Source organism: Desmodus rotundus, chromosome 4, assembly GCF_022682495.2.
Source record: "Desmodus rotundus isolate HL8 chromosome 4, HLdesRot8A.1, whole genome shotgun sequence".
Lineage (NCBI taxonomy): Eukaryota > Metazoa > Chordata > Mammalia > Chiroptera > Phyllostomidae > Desmodus > Desmodus rotundus.
This window is the reverse complement of record NC_071390.1, coordinates 46,388,961-46,408,971: the sequence shown is the minus strand read 5'-3', so window position 1 is coordinate 46,408,971 and position 20,011 is coordinate 46,388,961. Positions and strand designations below refer to the sequence as shown.

Below are 20,011 nucleotides of genomic sequence, written 5' to 3'. Positions count from 1 at the left end.
TACCTTACTTTTTTTGGAATTTATTAAGAAATTCCTTACTTAAAAGGACAAAGGAGCCCTGGCTGGTCTGGTTCAGTGGATTGACTGCTGACCTGTAAAGCAAAGGGTCACTGGTTTGATTTCCAGTCAGGGCACATGCCTGTGTTGCAGGCCAGGTCCCCAGGAGGGGGCGTGTGAGAGGCAACCACACATTTATGTTTCTCTCCGTCTCTTTCTCCCTCCCTTGCCCTCTCTCTAGAACTAAGTAAATAAAATATTTACACACAAAAAAGGACAAAGGAAATTCTGATCTTTACATTTTCTTACTTTTCTCTTCTATTTTACCTTTTTTTCCTCCATCTCTACCCTCCAAGGTCTTCACCTTGTGCTTTCTCCATTTCTCCTAACAGCATTAAACTTTCCACTGCTCAAGAGAAAAATCCTGCAAAGCAGGGATTTTTCAGAACTATGAGTTTGAGGAAAAGCTTAATTAGATGAGAGTGAAACAATTCGTAGGTAGTAACCAATTTTGTGGTGATTTTTCTTTTACTATTCTAGGTTTAATTTTTACCTGCAATAAAGTGATAAAAATATCTGATTTTGATGTATTTTTCTAAATGTGTTATTAGTAACCCCATGGTTCTTCTGGCTTCCCTTAAATTCATTATTGCTTTCTATTTATTATGTTTCTTTTATATCTCATGGAACATTGACTATATAACTAAATGATAAGGGAAGTCAAAAAAGATAAATTGATAACTTCAATGCATAGTTTTAGCTATAAAATATGGTCACTTGGTAAATAATCAGAGCAAACTCTGAGCTTTCTGAGAGAAAAGCAAAATCTAGGACATAAATCTGAAGCTTGTGAAGTTATACAATATGGCATTTAAAAAATATTCTGGGGTAGACTAGTTATTTTAAATTTCTTATAAAATTGAACTTATTTTGAAAAGTACTTAATAGGTCAGTAACATTAACATCTCATACCATTTAAACTACTTATTTATTTAGCAATAGTCAGAGGTTTTTTTCCCCCTTAATTCATCTTATATCAAGTTTCCAAAGTTAGTTGTACATCAGTTGGCAAAATCCTTTCACAATGCATATCAAATAATCATGTCATATACTTTAAATATTGTACAACCTTATTTGTTATTCATATCTCAATAAAGCTGGAAAAAAAAAAGAAGCGAGCTACAAATAGGCCCCTCCAGCTTGCTTTATAGTACCAACATCTAAACTGTTCTTGTGGATAATTTAGTCAGTTTGTTCATTGTGTGTCACCATAGACAGCTAGATATGAGCAGCCAGAGGGAAAATAAAGTAGGGACCCTGCCATTACAATCTAACAAAGAAGTTAAAACAGGAGGTTGGAAACAAAAGGAATTCATGTCTCCCCAATTAACCCAGCAGTCCTGAGCCTGGCCCCATTGCCAGGTGTTCCAAACATCACAAGCACAAATAGCCCATGAGGAAGGGAGTCCTTGAGGCCCTGTGCTGGTAAAGGGAGTTTCTGTAGCAATTTCACCATGACAAAAAGCCTTTACTAGATGAGAAAGAAAGCCTTTATAGCTGTACTTTATTCCCAAGGTTTAGAAAGAACAGAAGGAGGGGAACCTAGAAGCTGACTAAGGTATATAACCCCAGTAGTTGTCATACTCAGATTAGCTGAGTGCCCACTTGTAGCCTTGGCTCAAGTGTACAAAACACACTTACAACAAACTTATTTACTAAACTTACTAACAACTTTATATCCTCTCTACATGGGTGCCTGCCTATAGTTCTGTGCTCATGTGTATTTCATCAATGAACTTGCTATCTTGTTTTCACCGTACATGTTTTGTCTCTCACATGAATCCTTTTCTTTCAAGCAAGACAAGAACCCAGGAACAAGCTTGGGTAAGGGGGTGGAGCACTTGATTCAGGTATCTCCCTGGAAACAATTGTCCATATGTTCAGCATTTTAAAAATAAACCTTTTTAAAGATATGATAATTTGTACTTTAAAATTTTGTACATGAAAACATCTTTGTGAGATCCAAAATGGTAGAGGAGTAAGTGGAAGCCATGCTAACCTCCTCCCAGGACCAATCTTGAATTACAACTAAACTGCAGAGAAATCATCCTGAATAACTAACTGAAAACTAGCTGGATAGAGACCTTATAACCACAGACAGACAGAAGAAACTACTTCACCACAGTGTGACTGGTAAGGAGTGCAAGTCACAAGAGGGCTGGCTGGGCTTCCACAGACAGCAGCTGAAGATCTGGAGGCATATTTTTTTGTGCGTTTTTTTGCAACAATTTACTTTAAAATACAATGGCCAAGTGTTGGAAACAGCATCGGTGCCCATCAGTAGATGAGTGGATTAAAAAACTGTGGTATATTTACATAACACAATGGAATATCATGCGGCAGAAAAAGAAGGAATTCTACTGTTTCCTTATTAATTTTCTGTCTAGATGTTCTATCTATAATTAAAAGTGGGACATTGAAGTCTTCTATTTTTACTCTGTTGCCTAAATCACACTTCAGAAAAATCAATGTTTACTTATATATTTAGGTACTCTGATACTGCATGCTTATAAATTTATAATTACTATGTCTTCCAAAAGAATTAACCCTTTTATCATTATATGATGACCTTTTTAGGCTCTTGTTATAGATAAAACATTGACCAAAAAGACAAACATTAATTAAATAAATGAATATTGCTGAAAAATAAATTAAAGACATAAATTAATGGGAATAATCCAATATTCATGAATTAGATGACGTAATATTGTTAAAATGCTCACACTGCCCAAATTGATTACAGACTCAATGAAATCTCTATCAAAGTCCAATGGCATTTTTTACAAATTTGTTCATCCTAAAATGTATATGGAACCACAAAAGATACTGAATAGCCAATGGAATCTTGAGAAAGAAGAACAAAACTGGAGGCAGCATCATACTTCCTGATTTCAAAATATATTACAAAGCTTCAGTAATTAAAATAGCATGATATGGCATAAACACATAGACAAAATGTACAAAATGGAAATCCCATAAATAAACCAATGCCTATACATTTAACAAATCTTTGACAAGGGATCCAAAAATCACAATAGGGAAAGGACTGTATCTTCAACAAATAGTGTTGGGAAAACTGGATATCCACATGAAAAAGAAAGAAATTGGACCCTAATTTTGTACCATAGATAAAGATCAACTCAAAATATATTAATAGCTTTTAAGATCTGAAATCATAACCTTCTAGAAGAAAATGTATTAAAAGTGTTTACCTACTAAATAAGTATTTACATAAGTATTTATATATAATTTTTCATAATAGATGTAATATTGATAATAACAAAACAATAAAACAAAATAACATAAGAAAATATCTTTATGATCTGAGTATAGTAATTAACAATTGAAAATAATAAATAAAATCAGCAACCTTAAAAAAATTTATGTATCAAAAAGCCCGTTTAAGGAGTAAAATGCAAGCTGTATAGCTGAAGAATATGTTTGAAATACAAGTAACAAAAAGGGAGTCATACCTTGAACATATAAAGAACTCCCACAGATGAAGAAGAAAAATTAATGTTAACCCTATAGATAAGTGGATATGAAACTTATATAGACACTTTGGGAAAAATCAAAATAGCTATGAAGCATTGGAAAACGTATTCAGCCTTATTAGGGAAATGTTTATCATGACCACAATGTGAGCGCACTACAGTCATACCAGACTGGTTCAAATTAGAAAGACTAACACATCAAGAATGCAGACAGGGACTACTACTAACTCACGGAGCTCTTGGCACAGTCACTATAAAAATACTTGGAATTTTCAATGACTTATGTTATGAGTATTTCTTACTCATAACATAGAGAAATCCAGGCACGTGTGCACCAGCTAAAATTGTATAAATAACAGTATTCACATCATTGATTATAATACCTCAAAGTAGAAACCACTCAAATGCTCATCAGTAATATAATATGAATATTAAGTGTGATTTAGTCACATAGACCAAAGAAAAGAAAGAACATAAATGTTCAGGCAGATATATGGTTGAATCTCACAAAGAGAAAGATGGATGAAAGAAGGCAGATACTGAAGCATACATACTCCACAATTTTGTTTATATTCATTAAAAAAGAAAAAAACTAAATCATATTATTTATGGATGTTGATTTGGTAAATCTGTAATACATAGCAAGAAACTATCTTGGTGGTTAATTACAGGTGGAGGAAAGTATTGAATAATTTTGACTAATAAAAATCATGCAGGGTGCTTTCCTGGTGCACCCTGGGTTGTACTTACAATTCTATTTACATTGTAATAATTTATGAAATTGTTCAGTTATGTTTAAATAACTTTTTCTATATTACACATGTTTCATAAAGTTAAAGGACAAGATGTGTTCTTCATAAAAGCTTTCGGAAACAGTAGGATGCTTCCTATAAAACCTGAAGTTGATTGCCAAGCTTCTTCCTTAGTCAGGCAGTAAAGTCAGTCTAAGTAATTGTAGTGAGCTACAACATTTGTAGAGGAGAATAACTGAACCCAACTAAAGAGAATAAGCCATGAATTCTCATCAGTCTATAAAACAGAAGTGCACTTTGTATAAGGTTGGATCTTATAAATAAGTAATGCAGCATTAAAAGGCACAACTAGATGAATGGATCAGGGATTTGTGAAGCAGAAATAGTTGGCATTTCTTTTTATATAAATATAAATAACTTAAATGGAGTAGATATTTTAAATAGATGAATGAAAACACAGTTCCAAAATATAGCCAAACAGGCTATTTACGGTTTTCTCCCATGTAATCTTATACTTGTGAACATCCTTCATTATTATTTCCTGGACTCCTGGGTGGTAAATATTTTGCCCTGTATCAACACAAAATTCAACTGTTCTTTGCATTAACACCACTTTGACAAACAACTCTATGTGTACTATACTATATGCTAAAATTCTAAAAGTAGATAGATATCAAATATAAAACATTTTTCTCTATTTACCAAGAAATATTGGTAAATATTTACTCATGGGTATGTGAGTGAGGTAAGCCAAATATGTATGTTTAGATATCAACGTTTATTATACCTTTTTCTACAATGTTTATGAATCACCAGTGTAAAATTTATTCTTTGATTATCTTAATACATTAGGTCTAGTTTAATTTAATATCTTCTAAGGGGCAAATATTGAGTTGGGTAGTGAAGTTTCTAAGATCAATATGGCATGGTCTCTGATTTCAAGTAATTTGGACATATAGGTAACTTCAATGTACTTTAGAAAGTACTATTAAAAAAAGTTGTACACCATATAATTTGGGGATAGGAGTAGGAGACACGTAGTAGATAGAAAATCTCAGAAACAGATTTCTGGAAGAGATTATGTATGACTAGAATTTTCAAGGATGAGTTATATAAATAAAGAAGGGACAAAGAAGAAATGAAGTCAGGAGGCATGAGCAGACACAAGGAAGGAGACATAGGGGAGTTCTGAGAACATATTATCTATATTAATTACAAGCAGGTTATTAATACTGGAAGTAAAGCTGTAAAGTAGTGGTGGGAGGTGTGTCTGATTTGTTGCATTGTGGGATACCTCCAATAATTGGGCTGTGTCTGTTAGAGACATCATTCCAGCAGTTATACTGAGGACGATTATGAGGTGTCAAGAACGGTGTTGGGATAAGGAATTAAGAGGATGTAATAACAGTTCAGATGAGAAATAATGAGAGCCTGACTCTGGTTGTTTGGAGAGAGGAAAGGATTTGAGAATAACTTGAAACATGTAAGATATCGAGATTGGCGATTGGCTGGATCTGGACAGCGAGGGACAAAGAGGTGACTGAGATGACTCCTCGACATTTGGCTTGGGGCAGGGCTAACCAAGATGCACAGTCTGGAGAAGGGCCCCTTCGAGGGCAGATTAAAATAATGGTTTAGTCTTAAACATGGAGAATTTGAGATGATTATCGGGAACAAAAGTAGGTTTGTTTTACAGATAAATATCTCTTTGAGGCTGCAGCTTGAAAGGGCAGAAGGGGCTAAAGTGTAGGTATGGGAGACATCAGCATCCAAACACGGTTAAAACTGGGCTTTAATATGAGTGAATATTCCACAAAAGGTATGTGTAGAATCAGAAGAAAGACTGACAAGTTACTTCCAAAATTCAAAATTTGGTTTGGAGGTTTTGGATATATTTATTATGTTGGTTGTGGTGATGTTAACAAAGTGAATACATATGTCCAAACTCAAACTCACCGAACTGTGTATGTTCTGCGTAGTTTCTTTGTACACTAATTATACTTCAGTAAAGATAGAAAAAAGGAGTAATACTATACTTAAAATAAAAGGGTTAAGGAGTAATTAAATAAAGGGAAGGCAAAATGAATAAGATATTCCTAAACATAAAAACCAGTCAGAATAGCTATCATTAATAAATCAACAAACAAGTGCTGGCGAGGTTGTGGGGAAAAGGGACCCCCAGTGAACTGTTGGTGAGAATGTAGACTGGTGCAGACACTGTGGAAAACAGTATGGAATTTTCTCAGAAAACTAAACGTGGAACTGCGTTTCGATCCAGTGATTCCACTGCTGGGACTATACCCTAAGATTCCTGAATCACCAATTCAAAAGAACCTATGCACCCCAACGTTCATAGCAGCACAATTTACAATAGCCAAGTGATGGAAGCAACCCAAGTGCCCATCAGTAAATCAATGGATCAAAAAACTGTGGTACATGTACACAATGGAATTCTATGCAACAGAAAGAAGGAACTCCTTCCCATTGTGACAGCATGGATGGGACTGGAGAGCATTATGCTAAGTGAAATAAACCAGGTGGTGAAAGACAAATACCATCTGATCTGATCTATAAGTGGAACCTAATCAACAAAACAAACAAAAGAGCATAATAGAACCAGAGATTTGGAAATAAAGAACTGACCAGAGGGGGTGGGGAAGGGAGATAATGGGGGAAAGGAGGGGAAGGGGCAAGCAAAGGAACACAAATAGGGGACTCATGGGCACGGACAAGGGTGGAATCGACTGTGGAAGTGGGGGGGATGGGGTGCATGTAAGAAATGGGGAAAATGGCAGGGCAACCGTAACTGAGCCACAATAATTAAATTTAAAAAAACAGAAGCAAACATAGTAGATCTTTAAGAAAGAGAGATCCACTTCAAAGGCAGAAGTAAAGTAATTCAGACAAAAATTACATTTAGCAATAAAGATGTCATTGGTGACCATACAGATGGAGGTGGGTGTTTTATTGTATGTCTGGGATTATGTAGCAGTGAATATTTATATATACACACAATTGTATGTGTATGTACATATATTTATTATAATAACTGATAGCAAGACTAAAAACTTCTAAAAGGGTAGGTCCCAAGTATTTATTGTGTAAACAAAATCATAAAGTTATCTAACCCATTGATGGACTGATATTTGAATATCTGAAAAAACACCAAGTTTCAAAAATATTGAAATAGATAGCAATAGATAAATCTCCATTTTTAGGTAGCGGCATTAAATGATTGCTACCAATTTTTCAAATTGGGTGGCGGTTTTTCTTTTACTATACTAAGAATAGTGTTTGCATTATATAGTTAGGCTTGACAAGAGAAGCCATAAAATTCCCCACTTGTGGCCCACTTAAAAAAGAAGTATTATAGTTTTAGGCACCGTTGAATGTCATGCTGAGCTACAAGAAATAAATAAAAGACCATAAAGCTCCCCACCTTCATTTCATTTTTAGAACCCACATGGGGAGATGACAACATCAATCAGACACAGACCACTGAGGGGCAGATTTATTTTGCTTAACATTAAATTGTCTTGTTGAAGGAATATCATTTCTGAAAAATGACACCATCGCTACCTTTCTAAAGACTGACGTTTACTAATGATTTTAAAACTGCTTTAAGGGTTTAAAACTAAATCTTTACCACTCCATTGCTGCTGAGATTTAGCATGCAGATCTCACACTGGGAATACGTTTGTGTTTCAGGTTAAATAAATTCAGATGCTTTTGTTTTAGAACTGGAAGAACATTTTTGTTGACTCAGGGCTCTATTTTTGTTACTTAGAGTGCAAAGAAGTCAGTTCAGCATAAAGAATTTCTACAAGGTATTAACTAGAAGTTTGCCGGGAAGTAGCTCATTTAATATTGTACACAATGCTTAGAACTTGTTTAATCTTAACAGGAGATGTGGTTTCCAAGCATGCCTCCTCCATGCATCTGTGCATTCATTCACACCCAGGGCTACTCTGAAAAAACAGAGATGAAACATTTCAGGGGAATTTGGGCCCCTAAGAAGCTACTCAAGGAGATGGTACTACAAAGGCTAGAAATATTTGATATGAGCGCCAAGGCTTCCTCCCTCTGTACCTCTCTCTTCTCCCTTTCACTCACCCCAAATAAGTCTCCACTCATCCCAGATTAGCACACACAATAATGTATGGCAGCACCTAGAGGGGAAAGCATGCTTAAGTAAAAACACCATCTAATTCTTCCTTATGCTAAATTCTATTCGACAAATACATAGAAGTTCCCTTTGTGGCCCTGTATCTCAGACAGTGTTGGCTGAAACAGGGCTTCCTTTATCTTCTCCTCACTTCCCATCTCAGTGTCAAGATTGAATACATCAAATATTACTGGAGAAATAAATGAAAATGACACCCATTATATTGAACTAAGCATCATGATGACCTACTTCTGAAGACCTAGGGTTCAAGGTAGGGCCAAGCTCATTTCCCTGGTTCTGACGTATTAGAATTCGTTTTTCCAGAAGGTCCTTCAGTTTTAGGAATAAATAGAATCTTAGAAATATATCCAAGCAATTTATCAAACTCCTTTAAAATGACATACATAATTCCAACAATAGACTCGGCTTTACCCTCAACTATTTACCTCATTTCACAATAAGTAAATTAATGGAGACATACAAACATTTAAAAATAATTCTCTCTCACTTTCTGGACACCCAGGAATTTGGGAAGAACCTAGGCTTTTGCAGGAGCTGGAGGAGGCCTAATATCTGAGACCCACTTTAAAAATGAATTATTGTCAGGTGCTCAGAGTCAGAATATGCACGGAGACTCTGGATTCTGTCTCCTGGGAAAGCCTGTGAAGGGTGCTAACCAAAACTCTGTACTGACAAGTAAAGTCTTTATACCGGCAGCTACTTCATGAGGCCTTCCTACTTCCCCATGTGAACTCGACATGTTTTAGGTCGATTTTCCAGAACCCCTCTAAACTAATATTCCACTCCTCTAAGATGATAGACTGGTTCTCAAATTGCCTCTTCAGCTCGATTCCGTCTTGCATCACACCCGCCTTGGATCTTTATTTCCTTTTTGTTTTTCAATCTGTAATCTCCCTAATTTATCCAGGTTCTGCAGATGATGCACATTGCTGTGAGCCTTGACATAGGCCCTTCCGTCCTTGGGCTGGTTCCTATTCCTTTTAGTAAATAACTGGCATGACACATTTGACACTTGCTAAAGACACGGGGTGTATTTTTACTGTGTTTGCTAGTTCTATTTTCTACACACTTTTTTTTCCCCAACTCTACTGCTCCTGCAAGTGCTTGGAGAATACAGAGAAGATTCTCAAATTTAAATTTGATATACTACTACACCTGTGCACAGTAAGTTCTGTGTTAAAAACAATTACTGGCTGGTAGTTTATTTTTTACCATGCTGATGCAAATGTTTGCTTTGTTTCATGTATAAATATCACCTCATAAGTTTTTCCTATTTAACTAAGCTTGATAGTACAATACTACCTTAATAAAAAAAAAAAGTTCCTCTGGCATTTGAATCCAAATACTGGATTATTCACACCAAAACACTATTAGAACAAAACTCAGTCAGTAAATCAAATTCAGTAAAATAACTAACCACATAATATCTTTGTGTTGAATCTAAATAGTTTTGATGACAATTACAGTGAAATTGTATAAGCAGAGCATGAGTCATTTAGTGAAATTAATATATTGTGTAATTATCATTAGGCAGCAACGGGAGACCATTATGATGTATCAAAATTCCATTCTATGAATATTCCAGCTTCTCCAGAACTGTGCAGAATCTGTTGGATGCACCTGCTTTGGAGGTTTTTCTCTTCCTTTGTATTTTCAAACTCATTCTGGTTTTTTAAGAAAACATGTTTTGTCTACAGACCAGGACAATTACAGCTTTATCAAATTATGAGTGCTAAGGTCTAGGTTTTAATTTTTAATGTTGAAATAAATTGTAGAGACCATTTCTCATGAAATTGAAGAAACAAAAGATAAAAAAATGCTTAATGCTGTAATTCCTTCAAAGACAAAGAATCACTAAGAAAAGTGGCAAATAGAAGTTGAAAAATTATCTAAGGATTATCATTATGTTAATGTCTACTTATGTGCTAGTGGTTGTATATTCCATATGGGATTATTGCTCCAAAACTCAGTAAATTAAGAGAAATTGGAAAGATTATTTTCCTAAAATATTTCAATACCAGTTTATTTTATCTGAATAGTTGTAATTTTCAACTATTCAGATACTTTTCAGAAAACTGAAAAGTATTCTCCCTCAGTTTTCATCAGTGTGGCATCCAAGAGTGACAACTGTAATGCAATTTAATTATCATTATGATTAGACTATTAGTTCAAGCCTAATATGTCTAGGCTATTCTAATTGCCTTCTAATTTAGCTTTCTGGATTTAGAACCTCCCATTTTAAACTACTCAAGAGTAATTTTATATAATCAAACTCTGATGATATCACACCTCAGACCCTCCAGGGGTCCCCCATCACCTTCTACAACATGGCAAAGAGAAATGCTTTTGATGTGGCACATCTTCTTGACTGTAATTAGGACGTGTCACATGCCCTCATTCATCTGTGCTTTTATTCATGAATTTACCTTTCTCTAGACAGTTTCCCACCCACATCACCCCTTAAAATCTTTTACCAGTACTCGTTTTTCATGAGTCAACTTTGGTATCGCCTCCTTTTTATGTTTCTGCCCACGCCCCCCTTGCCACCTTGTTTGCTTGGTGTAAAGAAGCTGGCGGTGCCCCATGCATGTTCCTCAGAGCATAAGTACTCTCTGGACAGCTTCCACCTGGTGGCATCTACAGTCTGACTGACCACCTTGATATCAGAATTGCAGAGAGCTGGCTGCTTGCTTGCACAGGAAGCAGGATATACTGAAAATGTGTCCCCTCCACAGCAGCCGGGGTGACCAAGAACTCAGGATTTAGTCATGGATTTGCAAGATCCGTCACTTCTTGGGATTGATAATTCTGCAAAATGTGTTCTGTGCCATTTCCCAGAATTTGCCCTCAAAATTAATCTCCAGTCTTCCTAATAATAGGTGGTTAGTAGCAATCCCTTTACTGGCTACCATCTCTTCTCTGCATCACTTCCTTACCTCCCTATTAGTATTACTTAACTTCTCAAATAACTGTTTATACTGGATACAGTAACACGTTTGCCACCAGAGGCATTGTGTGGGGTTCTGGAGTTGATTGGTTTGCTGCCCACAGGGCATCAGGCCTCTTCAGCGTGTTGAAACAGCACAATTACCCAGACACTCTCCTGTCATGAATTGGGATGACATAAAGGCATAAGGGGGTGTATGACTGATGCAGTCTCTCCAGGATTTGAGAGAAACAGTGACAATGATAACAATAATGGCTGTGGAGTTGGTAGTTTTTCTCAGTGTTATCCATGCTCTGAGGGACTCAAGCTAACTGTTCCAAATGTCAGGGCATGGTGTGAAAGTCAGAAGCTCTCTAAAACAGTATCTAAAGCAACCTTCCTTTTTAACAGCTAGAGAGAATATTAGAGTGAAAACCAGACTGTCTGATTGTCAAAGTAGCTGAATTGCACGGAAGTCTTACTTCAAAATGCCAGCAAACCTCCTGTTTAAAACCCAAGGCCTTAAAGGGAAAAGGTAGAGTTCTGAAACAGACTCAGGACACCTGCGTGACTCACTCCTTCTAGAGGCCATGTCCTCCTTGCCCAGAGGCCATATAAGATCTGCTACAGCTCAGGTAGATATCTCAAAATATGTACACCATCCTAAAAACTTTCCCTCATCTATGACATTTAGACCGTTAATTATGTCCTAACTTACGAAGTACTGTCTCTGCTAAAAAAAACCAATTAAACGAACAAACAAAAAAGTCCAGGATTTTTCATCAAAAGAACTACAGAAACTGGCTAATATGTCCAGTTAGAAATCAGGAGGACATCCCTAGGAATGAGTGCTGAGTATACTGGACAAAGGTTGTGTGTGATATATTAATATAAAGTACATAGCAGATGTTAAATACTTGTTTATACACCAAGTGAATTCACATCTAAACAATTACATTTTGAGGTACACATTACCAAATTTATACTTAATGGAATAGCTAGTTACATATTTATTTTAAAGTGCTTTATCATATTTTTAACTCTAGAAGTTAAAAATATTTAGTAAATAAAAAAAGAATACTCTTAAATGAATATGTGTTCAATTACACAATGATTATAAAATGTAACCAATGAGCTTAAAAGTTTAAATCCAAATGGGCATGTGATTTAAAAAAAATTTGAAGAGCATCCAGCCCAGCGATTGAGAATGCGTACACCTGCTTATCTTCTTGTATGATACCCAAGCGCTCTCACGGAGTGCTTTCCAGTCCTTTTGACACTCCATCACTGAAAACATATTCCACTCACCCTCACTTGACCCACGAAGGCGTTGGCTTCTTCTTCCACCACAGACAGATTCCTGGGCAGGTAAGGGTCAAACACGGGAGCGTTGTCATTGACGTCCGACACCACCACGTTTACTGTGGCAGTTGAGGTCTTACAGAGAAAAAAGGAATTTAATGTGAGAGGAATTATTTTTATTTGAATGTCAGTTCATTGTTCATTGTGGCATTTGTCTGTCTGAGAAGTATCTCACTACTATCCCCCTTATTTAGTTTTCCAAAACAATTTAAAAAAGAGAAAATTTACAATTTTCAAAACCTCAAAAACAAATGGAAAAAGCAAGTGATAATATTAAAGTGAAAAGTTCTTCAATGTCAAGTATTTTTTGGAGGCTACTTTTTAGAAACTAATTTTACCTTTATTTTATTTTTTTACTTTTTATATATGTCTTTTGTTTTATTTTTTCAAAACATAGTAAAGATATTATATACCTTTTACATTTAATAAGCATAAATTAGAGATTTTCTCATATCAGGACAATAGTTTCTTTTTTGTCTTTTTATCAAATTTATCGGGGTGACACTGGTTAACAATATTATACAGGTTTCAGGTGCACAACTCCACAACACACCATCTGTACACTGTACTGTGTGTTCACCACCCCAAGTCAAGTCTCCTCCCATCACCACTCATCCCTCTGCGGCCCCTTTCCCTTTCCCCTTCCCCCATCAGTCCCTACACTGTTGTATGTATACATTAGTTTTTTCTCTCTTTTTCTTGTTTTCTCAGTCCCTCCAACCCCCTACCCAGCCACCAGCACCCCACTCCAAAAGCTGTAAGCCGTTCTCAGTCTATGGATCTATCTCCATTTTGCTCATTAAATCCAGACAAGAAGAAATGAAAGGCATCAAAATTGGAAAGAAAGAAGTAAAACTGTTATTATTTGCAGATGACACACTGTATATAGAGAACCTTAAAGATTCCAACAACAACAACAACAAAAACAGAACTGTTAAAAATTGAGTAAAGTAGCAGGATAGAAAGTACATGTCCAGAAATCAGTTGCATTTTTATATACTATCAGAAAGTGAAGCTAAGAAAACAATTCCATTAAAAATTACTTCAAAAAGAATACAATACCTGGGAATAAATGATTACTGAGGAAGAAAAAAGACATGTACTGAGAAAATTATGACACTGAAGAAAGAAACTGAAAATAAAATAAATGGAAGCACATACTATGTTCATGGATAGGAAAAATTAACATTATTAAATTGTCCATACTACCCAGAACAATCTGAAGATGCAACACAATTTCTATAAAGATACCAATGGTATATTTCAAGGAGCTAGAACAAATATTCCAAAAATATATATGGAACCACAAAAGATCCCAAATAGCCACAGAAATCTTGAGAAAGAAGAACAAAGTTAGAGGAATCACATTACCTGATATTAAACTATACTACAAGGCCATGATAATCAAAACATTATAAAAAAAAACATTATGATACTGGCATAAAAACAGTCATATAATGTGATGGAATAGAATACAGAACCCAGAAATAAACCCACACCTTTATAGTCAATTAACATTTGGCTGGTAGGCAAAACCTTATAATAAAGATAATCTACTCAACAAATGGCATTAGGAATATTGGACTTGCAAAAAATGAAACTAGACCACGTTCTTACACCATGCATAAGAATAAACTCAAAATGGATTAAAGGCTTAAAACTTATACTTGAAAACATAAAAATCCTAGAAAAAACACAGGCAGTAAAATCTCAGACATTTCTCATAGGCAATATATTTTTTCTAATATATCACCTGGGCAAGGGAAACAAAAGAAAAATAAGCAAACGGGACTAAAACAAACTAAAAAGTTTTTGCACAGCAAAGGAAACCATCGACAAAATGACAAGACAGCCCACTGAATGGGAGAACATATTTGTTGAGGATTAATATCCAAAATTTATGAAGAACTTACAAATCTCAATACCAAAAGAAAACAAACAATCCAATTAAAAAATGGTCAGAGGATCTCAATAGGCACTTCTCCAAAGAGGACATACAGATGGCTCATTGACATATAAAAAGATGCTCAATGTCACTAATCTTCAGAGAAATGCAAATTAAAACCCCAATGAGATATCACCTCATACCTGTCAGAATGGCTGTCATCAGTAAATCAACAAACATCAAGTATTGGAGAGGACGTGGAGAAAATTGAACCCTCATGCGCTGCTGGTGGGAATGCAGGCTAGTGCAGCCACTTTGGAAAGCAATATGGGGCTACCTCAAAAAAATAAAAATGGAACTGCTGTATGAACAAGAGATTCTACTTCTGGGAATTTGTCCAAAGAAACCCTCTGTTAATTGCACCTCTATATTCATTGCAGCATTATTTACAATAGCCAAGATTTGGAAGAAGCCCAAGTGTCCATCAGTAGATGAGTGGATAAAAAAATATGTGGTAAATTTACACAATACTACTACTTGGCCATAAAAAAGAAGGAAATCTTATTCTTTGTGACAGCATGGATGGACCTGGAGAGCCTTATGCTAAGTGAAATAAGCCTGTGGGAGAAAGACAAGTACCCCATGATTTCATTCATATGTAGATTTTAAATTTGTCTTGATCACATTTCATGGTGGTAAGCTTTTGTTTATACCTGCACTCCTTTTTCTCTAAAATGTAAAAATGGAACATTTTTGTAGTTTTTACCACTTAAGTTTTTCAATGTTTAAAAGTAAAATTAATATGAAATAGCACTGCATGTCAGCTGAGTATTTTCAAGTAAGCAAATGCTACCGGAAAATACTACATTAGTAATTTTCTGGGTTCACATCTAGGACCATGTGCCCCACTAATTAAGTAATTACCTTATAACTATACAGCCTAAGGAAATGATAAGTAGGTAAACCTACTAGTGATATCTGCTATGTGATACCTGGTTACAGGTAAATCCCTGGCCTGCTGCAACCAGAGAATAGTATGTGGGTCAATGACTTATGCACAATCAAGGACCATATTCATATGTGACTCAAGCAGAAACCGGCTCTCTCTGATCAAAGCCTGAGTACAGCACGTGCCCCCCACCTGGCTCTGTCACGGTGTGGGGCAGGTCACTGAAGGCAGAGGCCAAAACGAGAGAGAGAAAGGACCACAGGCTGGAAAATGAAAAATCCATTGTGCTATGATATTAAATATTTAATAAGATGTAAATACAAAGTAGGTGGGAAAAAACCAGGATGGACCTATACAATAGAATTACCCAATTTCCATTTTTAAAAATATGGACAGGATTTGTCCTAATTTTTAAGGGATGTGTGGTGAAAGGCTGAAAAGCCCAGCATAAAGAGAAAGTGAATCCGAAAAGATGGCACAGCCATCATGGGGATAAGGCTTCCTAGCTAACACGGAGATGAGGTCCCGGAAGAGGCCCCTTCCTTTCTGTTGCAATGCCTAAACACCTACAGTCTATATGAGTGATGGTGCATGAGGTCCAGGCCAGCCCTCACTCAGACTAAAACCAAACATTCAAACTCTGGATCAAGGCGATCTGCCCCTATGTTCACAGAAGTGAAAGTCAGTCGTCTTTTGAGCAGTGTAACTTTATTCCCACCTTTATAATGTCTTTGTAAACAATGCCCAAGAATCATTTAAAAACTACAGGGCACGGCAGGAAATTCTTACGTATTGATAATGGCTGATTTGTATCCTAGTTACTTACATCAGTAAACTTGTTCTATGAAAATTATATCACTGTGCAGGATGATTTGTACATAGTGCAATATTGAAAAGTGCAATAAAATTGTGTTTAATGATGTGTCAAAGACGACGAGAACTGTGCTTATAGTCTATACCTGAGAACAATCTAAATGCCCACCAGAGGTTATGTAAATTGTGTTTTAGACATACGATGGAATAATATAAAGTACTAAGAATGAACAAACTATAGTTACAAGTATTCATGTGGATGAATTTTATAAACCTAAGATTGAGTGCAAGAAGTATATACTGTAAGTTTCTCACAACACAATACATACTATATGAGCCCAAGTATGTACATTTTATTTTATTTTTTAAAGATTTTATTTATTTTTTAGAGAGGGTACGGGAGGGAGATAGAGAGGGAAAGAAACACCAGTGTGTGGTTGCCTCTCACGTGCTTGCTACTGTGGACCTGGTCCACAACCCTGGCATGTGCCCTGACTGGAAATTGAACTGGCGGCCCTTTGATTCACAGGCTGGCACTCTGCCACTGAGCCACACCAGCCAGGGCCCACATATGTAAATTTTAATGTTTGGCCAATCTCTCCATTGTGCTAGAAATCAGGCTGGGCTAACTTGTGTGTAGAAAGTAGAGGAGTAAAGCTGGTCTTCTGGGTCTAATTAATTTTTACCTCTTGTTCTGAGTACTAATTATACAGCTGTGTTCACTATTTGAAAATGCATTAAGTTGCACAATTATGGCTTGTGTACTTTTTGGTGTGTGCATCTTTATTACATTATTTAGTTTAAAATACATGAACACAGAAACATACACTTGTGTGTAGATGTATATGGATAAGTATAGAATCAAATGTTATCTCATAGATAAAATACAGATAATTCTATTTCCTCCTTTATTTTATATATATTTTTCAAATTTTCTCTGAAAAGGCTACATTGCTTTCATAACAAAAAGCAGTTTAACAAATGTTCTTTCTTTAACAGTTGTGTTAGAATTAAAACCAGTAAAAAGATGTGTTTTTACAGTTAACACTAGCTCCCAGTTTTGCCTGAGTGTGAACAAGAATGTAAAACTCACAGCCTAGAGCCAGACCTGTAGAGTAGCCACTCTGGAGGTTACTCACTTTCCTTTAAGTTGCCTGATCCTCTCGACGACAGCCTATCTGTAGTTCCCTGTCAACTCACTTTATTGATTTTTATCTTATTTTCAAAATTCCCTTATTGATACTATGGAGTAGGATATTTGCAGACTATTCTTGGTCCTTGGTCAAAACTGTAGCCAGGGGTGTCAAACTCATTTTCACTGGGGGCCACATGAGCCTTGCAGTTGCCTTCAAAGGGCTGAACGTAACTTTAGGACTGTATAAATGTAACTACTCTTTAACTAGGAGAAAGGAGCTCGGCGCTGCTGCCAGGTAGAAACAAGGTGCCGGGCCAGATAAAACAAGGTGGAGGGCTGGATTTGGCCCGTGGGCCTTGTGTTTGCCACCTGTGCCTGGGTAATGAAGAAGAAAACTGGATCACTAAATAAACTGAGAAGTTAAATAATAAGTCTATCATCTTTGTGCTAGTAGGGGATGACATTTATGAACCATGTAGATGTCCAACAAGATCTGTCCAGAAAAAATACCAGGCATTGTTAATATATCGAGAACAGTTTGCACGTCATCTGCATGTAACCTGGCAGCCAGGGAGAGTGGACTGGAATGTGCATGTGTGGACAATGATGACTTCAGTGTACTAGTCAGTGGGGGCGGTAGATGCCATTGAGTGAGCATGTGTGCTGCGCGGCCCTTGCATTCAAAATGACTGAGCAAGGAGCAACAAATACACATCAAATTTAGCTTTAAGCTTGAACATTCTTCCACAGAAACTATTTGGGTGATTCAGAAGGCTGCAGCTATGAGCAGCTGGTGGCTTCATCATGACACTGTGCCAGCTCATGCATCACATCTCATGCAGAGATTTTGGCAAAACATCAAACCACTCAGGTGACTCAGCCCCCTTACAGCCCAAATTTGGCGCCTCTGTGACTTCTGGCTTTTCCCAAAACTAAAATCGCCTTTGAAGGGAAGAGATTTCAGACTGTAAATGAGTTTCAGGAAAATACTCTGGGACAGCTGATGGCTATTGGGAGAACTGTGTGAGGTCCCAAGGTGCCTACTTTGAAGAGGACTGAGGTGTCATTGCCCTGTGTACGATGTTTCTATTGCACTTCTTCAATAAGTGTCTATTTTTCATATTATGTGGCTAGGTACTTTATGGAGAGACCTTGTATTTCTCCATATCATAGTGTATTTTATATAATATAAAGAATATTTAGGTCTTTGGCAGAAATATAAAGTAATAAACATAGAGAATAATTCCTTGCTTCTGTATTTCTTGAAAAAGCTCCCTGAAGACCACTTATATCAAAATCATTTAGTTAATCATTAAAAATGAGGATTTCTGAGCTACACATATTCTATTCCTTTTAATCTATTTAAATAGTTATTGAGTTACTTGTGAAAGATGATCATGAACATTTTTTTGATTGGTTCAAACAGATGGCAATATGTTTGAATATGAATCAATGCCCTCTAGAATGTTTTTGTTTCTTATCAAGGAGAGATTCTCAATTGGTTAAGATTATATATCAATTTTGAAAAATCTTCTGGAAGATTTATTTCAGAAAACAGTAAAATATTAACCTCTTATTCCAAGGCAAGAAATAGAAATCTGTGATTTTCAAAAAGAATTAGTAAGTGGCTTATTCTCTTTTAAATTACATGGTTATGTCTTTTTATAAAAGTATATACCCAAATAAATCTATCACAGTTTTTTTTTCAAAAAATACCAGAAAAAATATATATTTGGAACATTATAAATGGCAGAGCAGAAAAAATATATAGGTAACCATCTGTACTGTAGTCTAAAATTTATTAAACAAACTACATTGAAACACACAGTTTTTCTTGCATAAATATTTTTTCTTTGTTAATGTTTCCTAAATTTATGTTGAACAGTTAAATATTCAACTTCTAGATTCTAATTGTTTATTTATATTGTCATATTTAAAAGACATGGGGAATAATTATTCATGGTCAAAGCAAAGAGGCTAGTTTGCTGCCAATTTGAAATTGTAAAACATTTTAAATGTTTGCTGTAGAAGTTATAATTGAGTATTTCAAACATATTTTTCAGACAGCAAAAACCATGATAGAACCAAGTTATCTATCCTATCGTTTAAGGGGGGAAACAATATTGATGAACTCACGGAATCTGGTCAGAAATATCTGCACTGTAGAGCAACTCCGTATTTCCAGTTGGGTATTGACAACTGATAAATTTGTTTAAAAAATTTAAAAAATTCTGACTATTATTTGCATATTTATATTTTGCTATGATTTGCATATTTTTATCTTTTGCTGTGCTTTATTAGTTGATTGACATAACCACAATCCAAAAGGCCTACTTGTTAGTTATCTTTTAGTTTGCCACGGCTACTTATGGATAATAAGATGTAAGAGAAAATAGGCCAGGTATAGTTTCTGAAAAAGTTTTGGTTCCCTGGACAAAGGAGGGCAGACTCA

The 20,011-nt window shown here is 35.8% G+C and overlaps 1 protein-coding gene across 1 annotated transcript in view; it reads right to left on the bottom strand.

The window, feature by feature from the left end:
• PCDH15 (protocadherin related 15) overlaps positions 1-20,011 on the bottom strand; it is an 870,634-nt gene that overhangs the window by 212,443 nt on the left and 638,180 nt on the right. Inside the window, exon 21 of the mRNA XM_053923048.1 lies at positions 12,724-12,852. Coding sequence (XP_053779023.1) covers positions 12,724-12,852 — 129 coding nt within the window. The remainder of the gene's footprint in view (positions 1-12,723; positions 12,853-20,011) is intronic.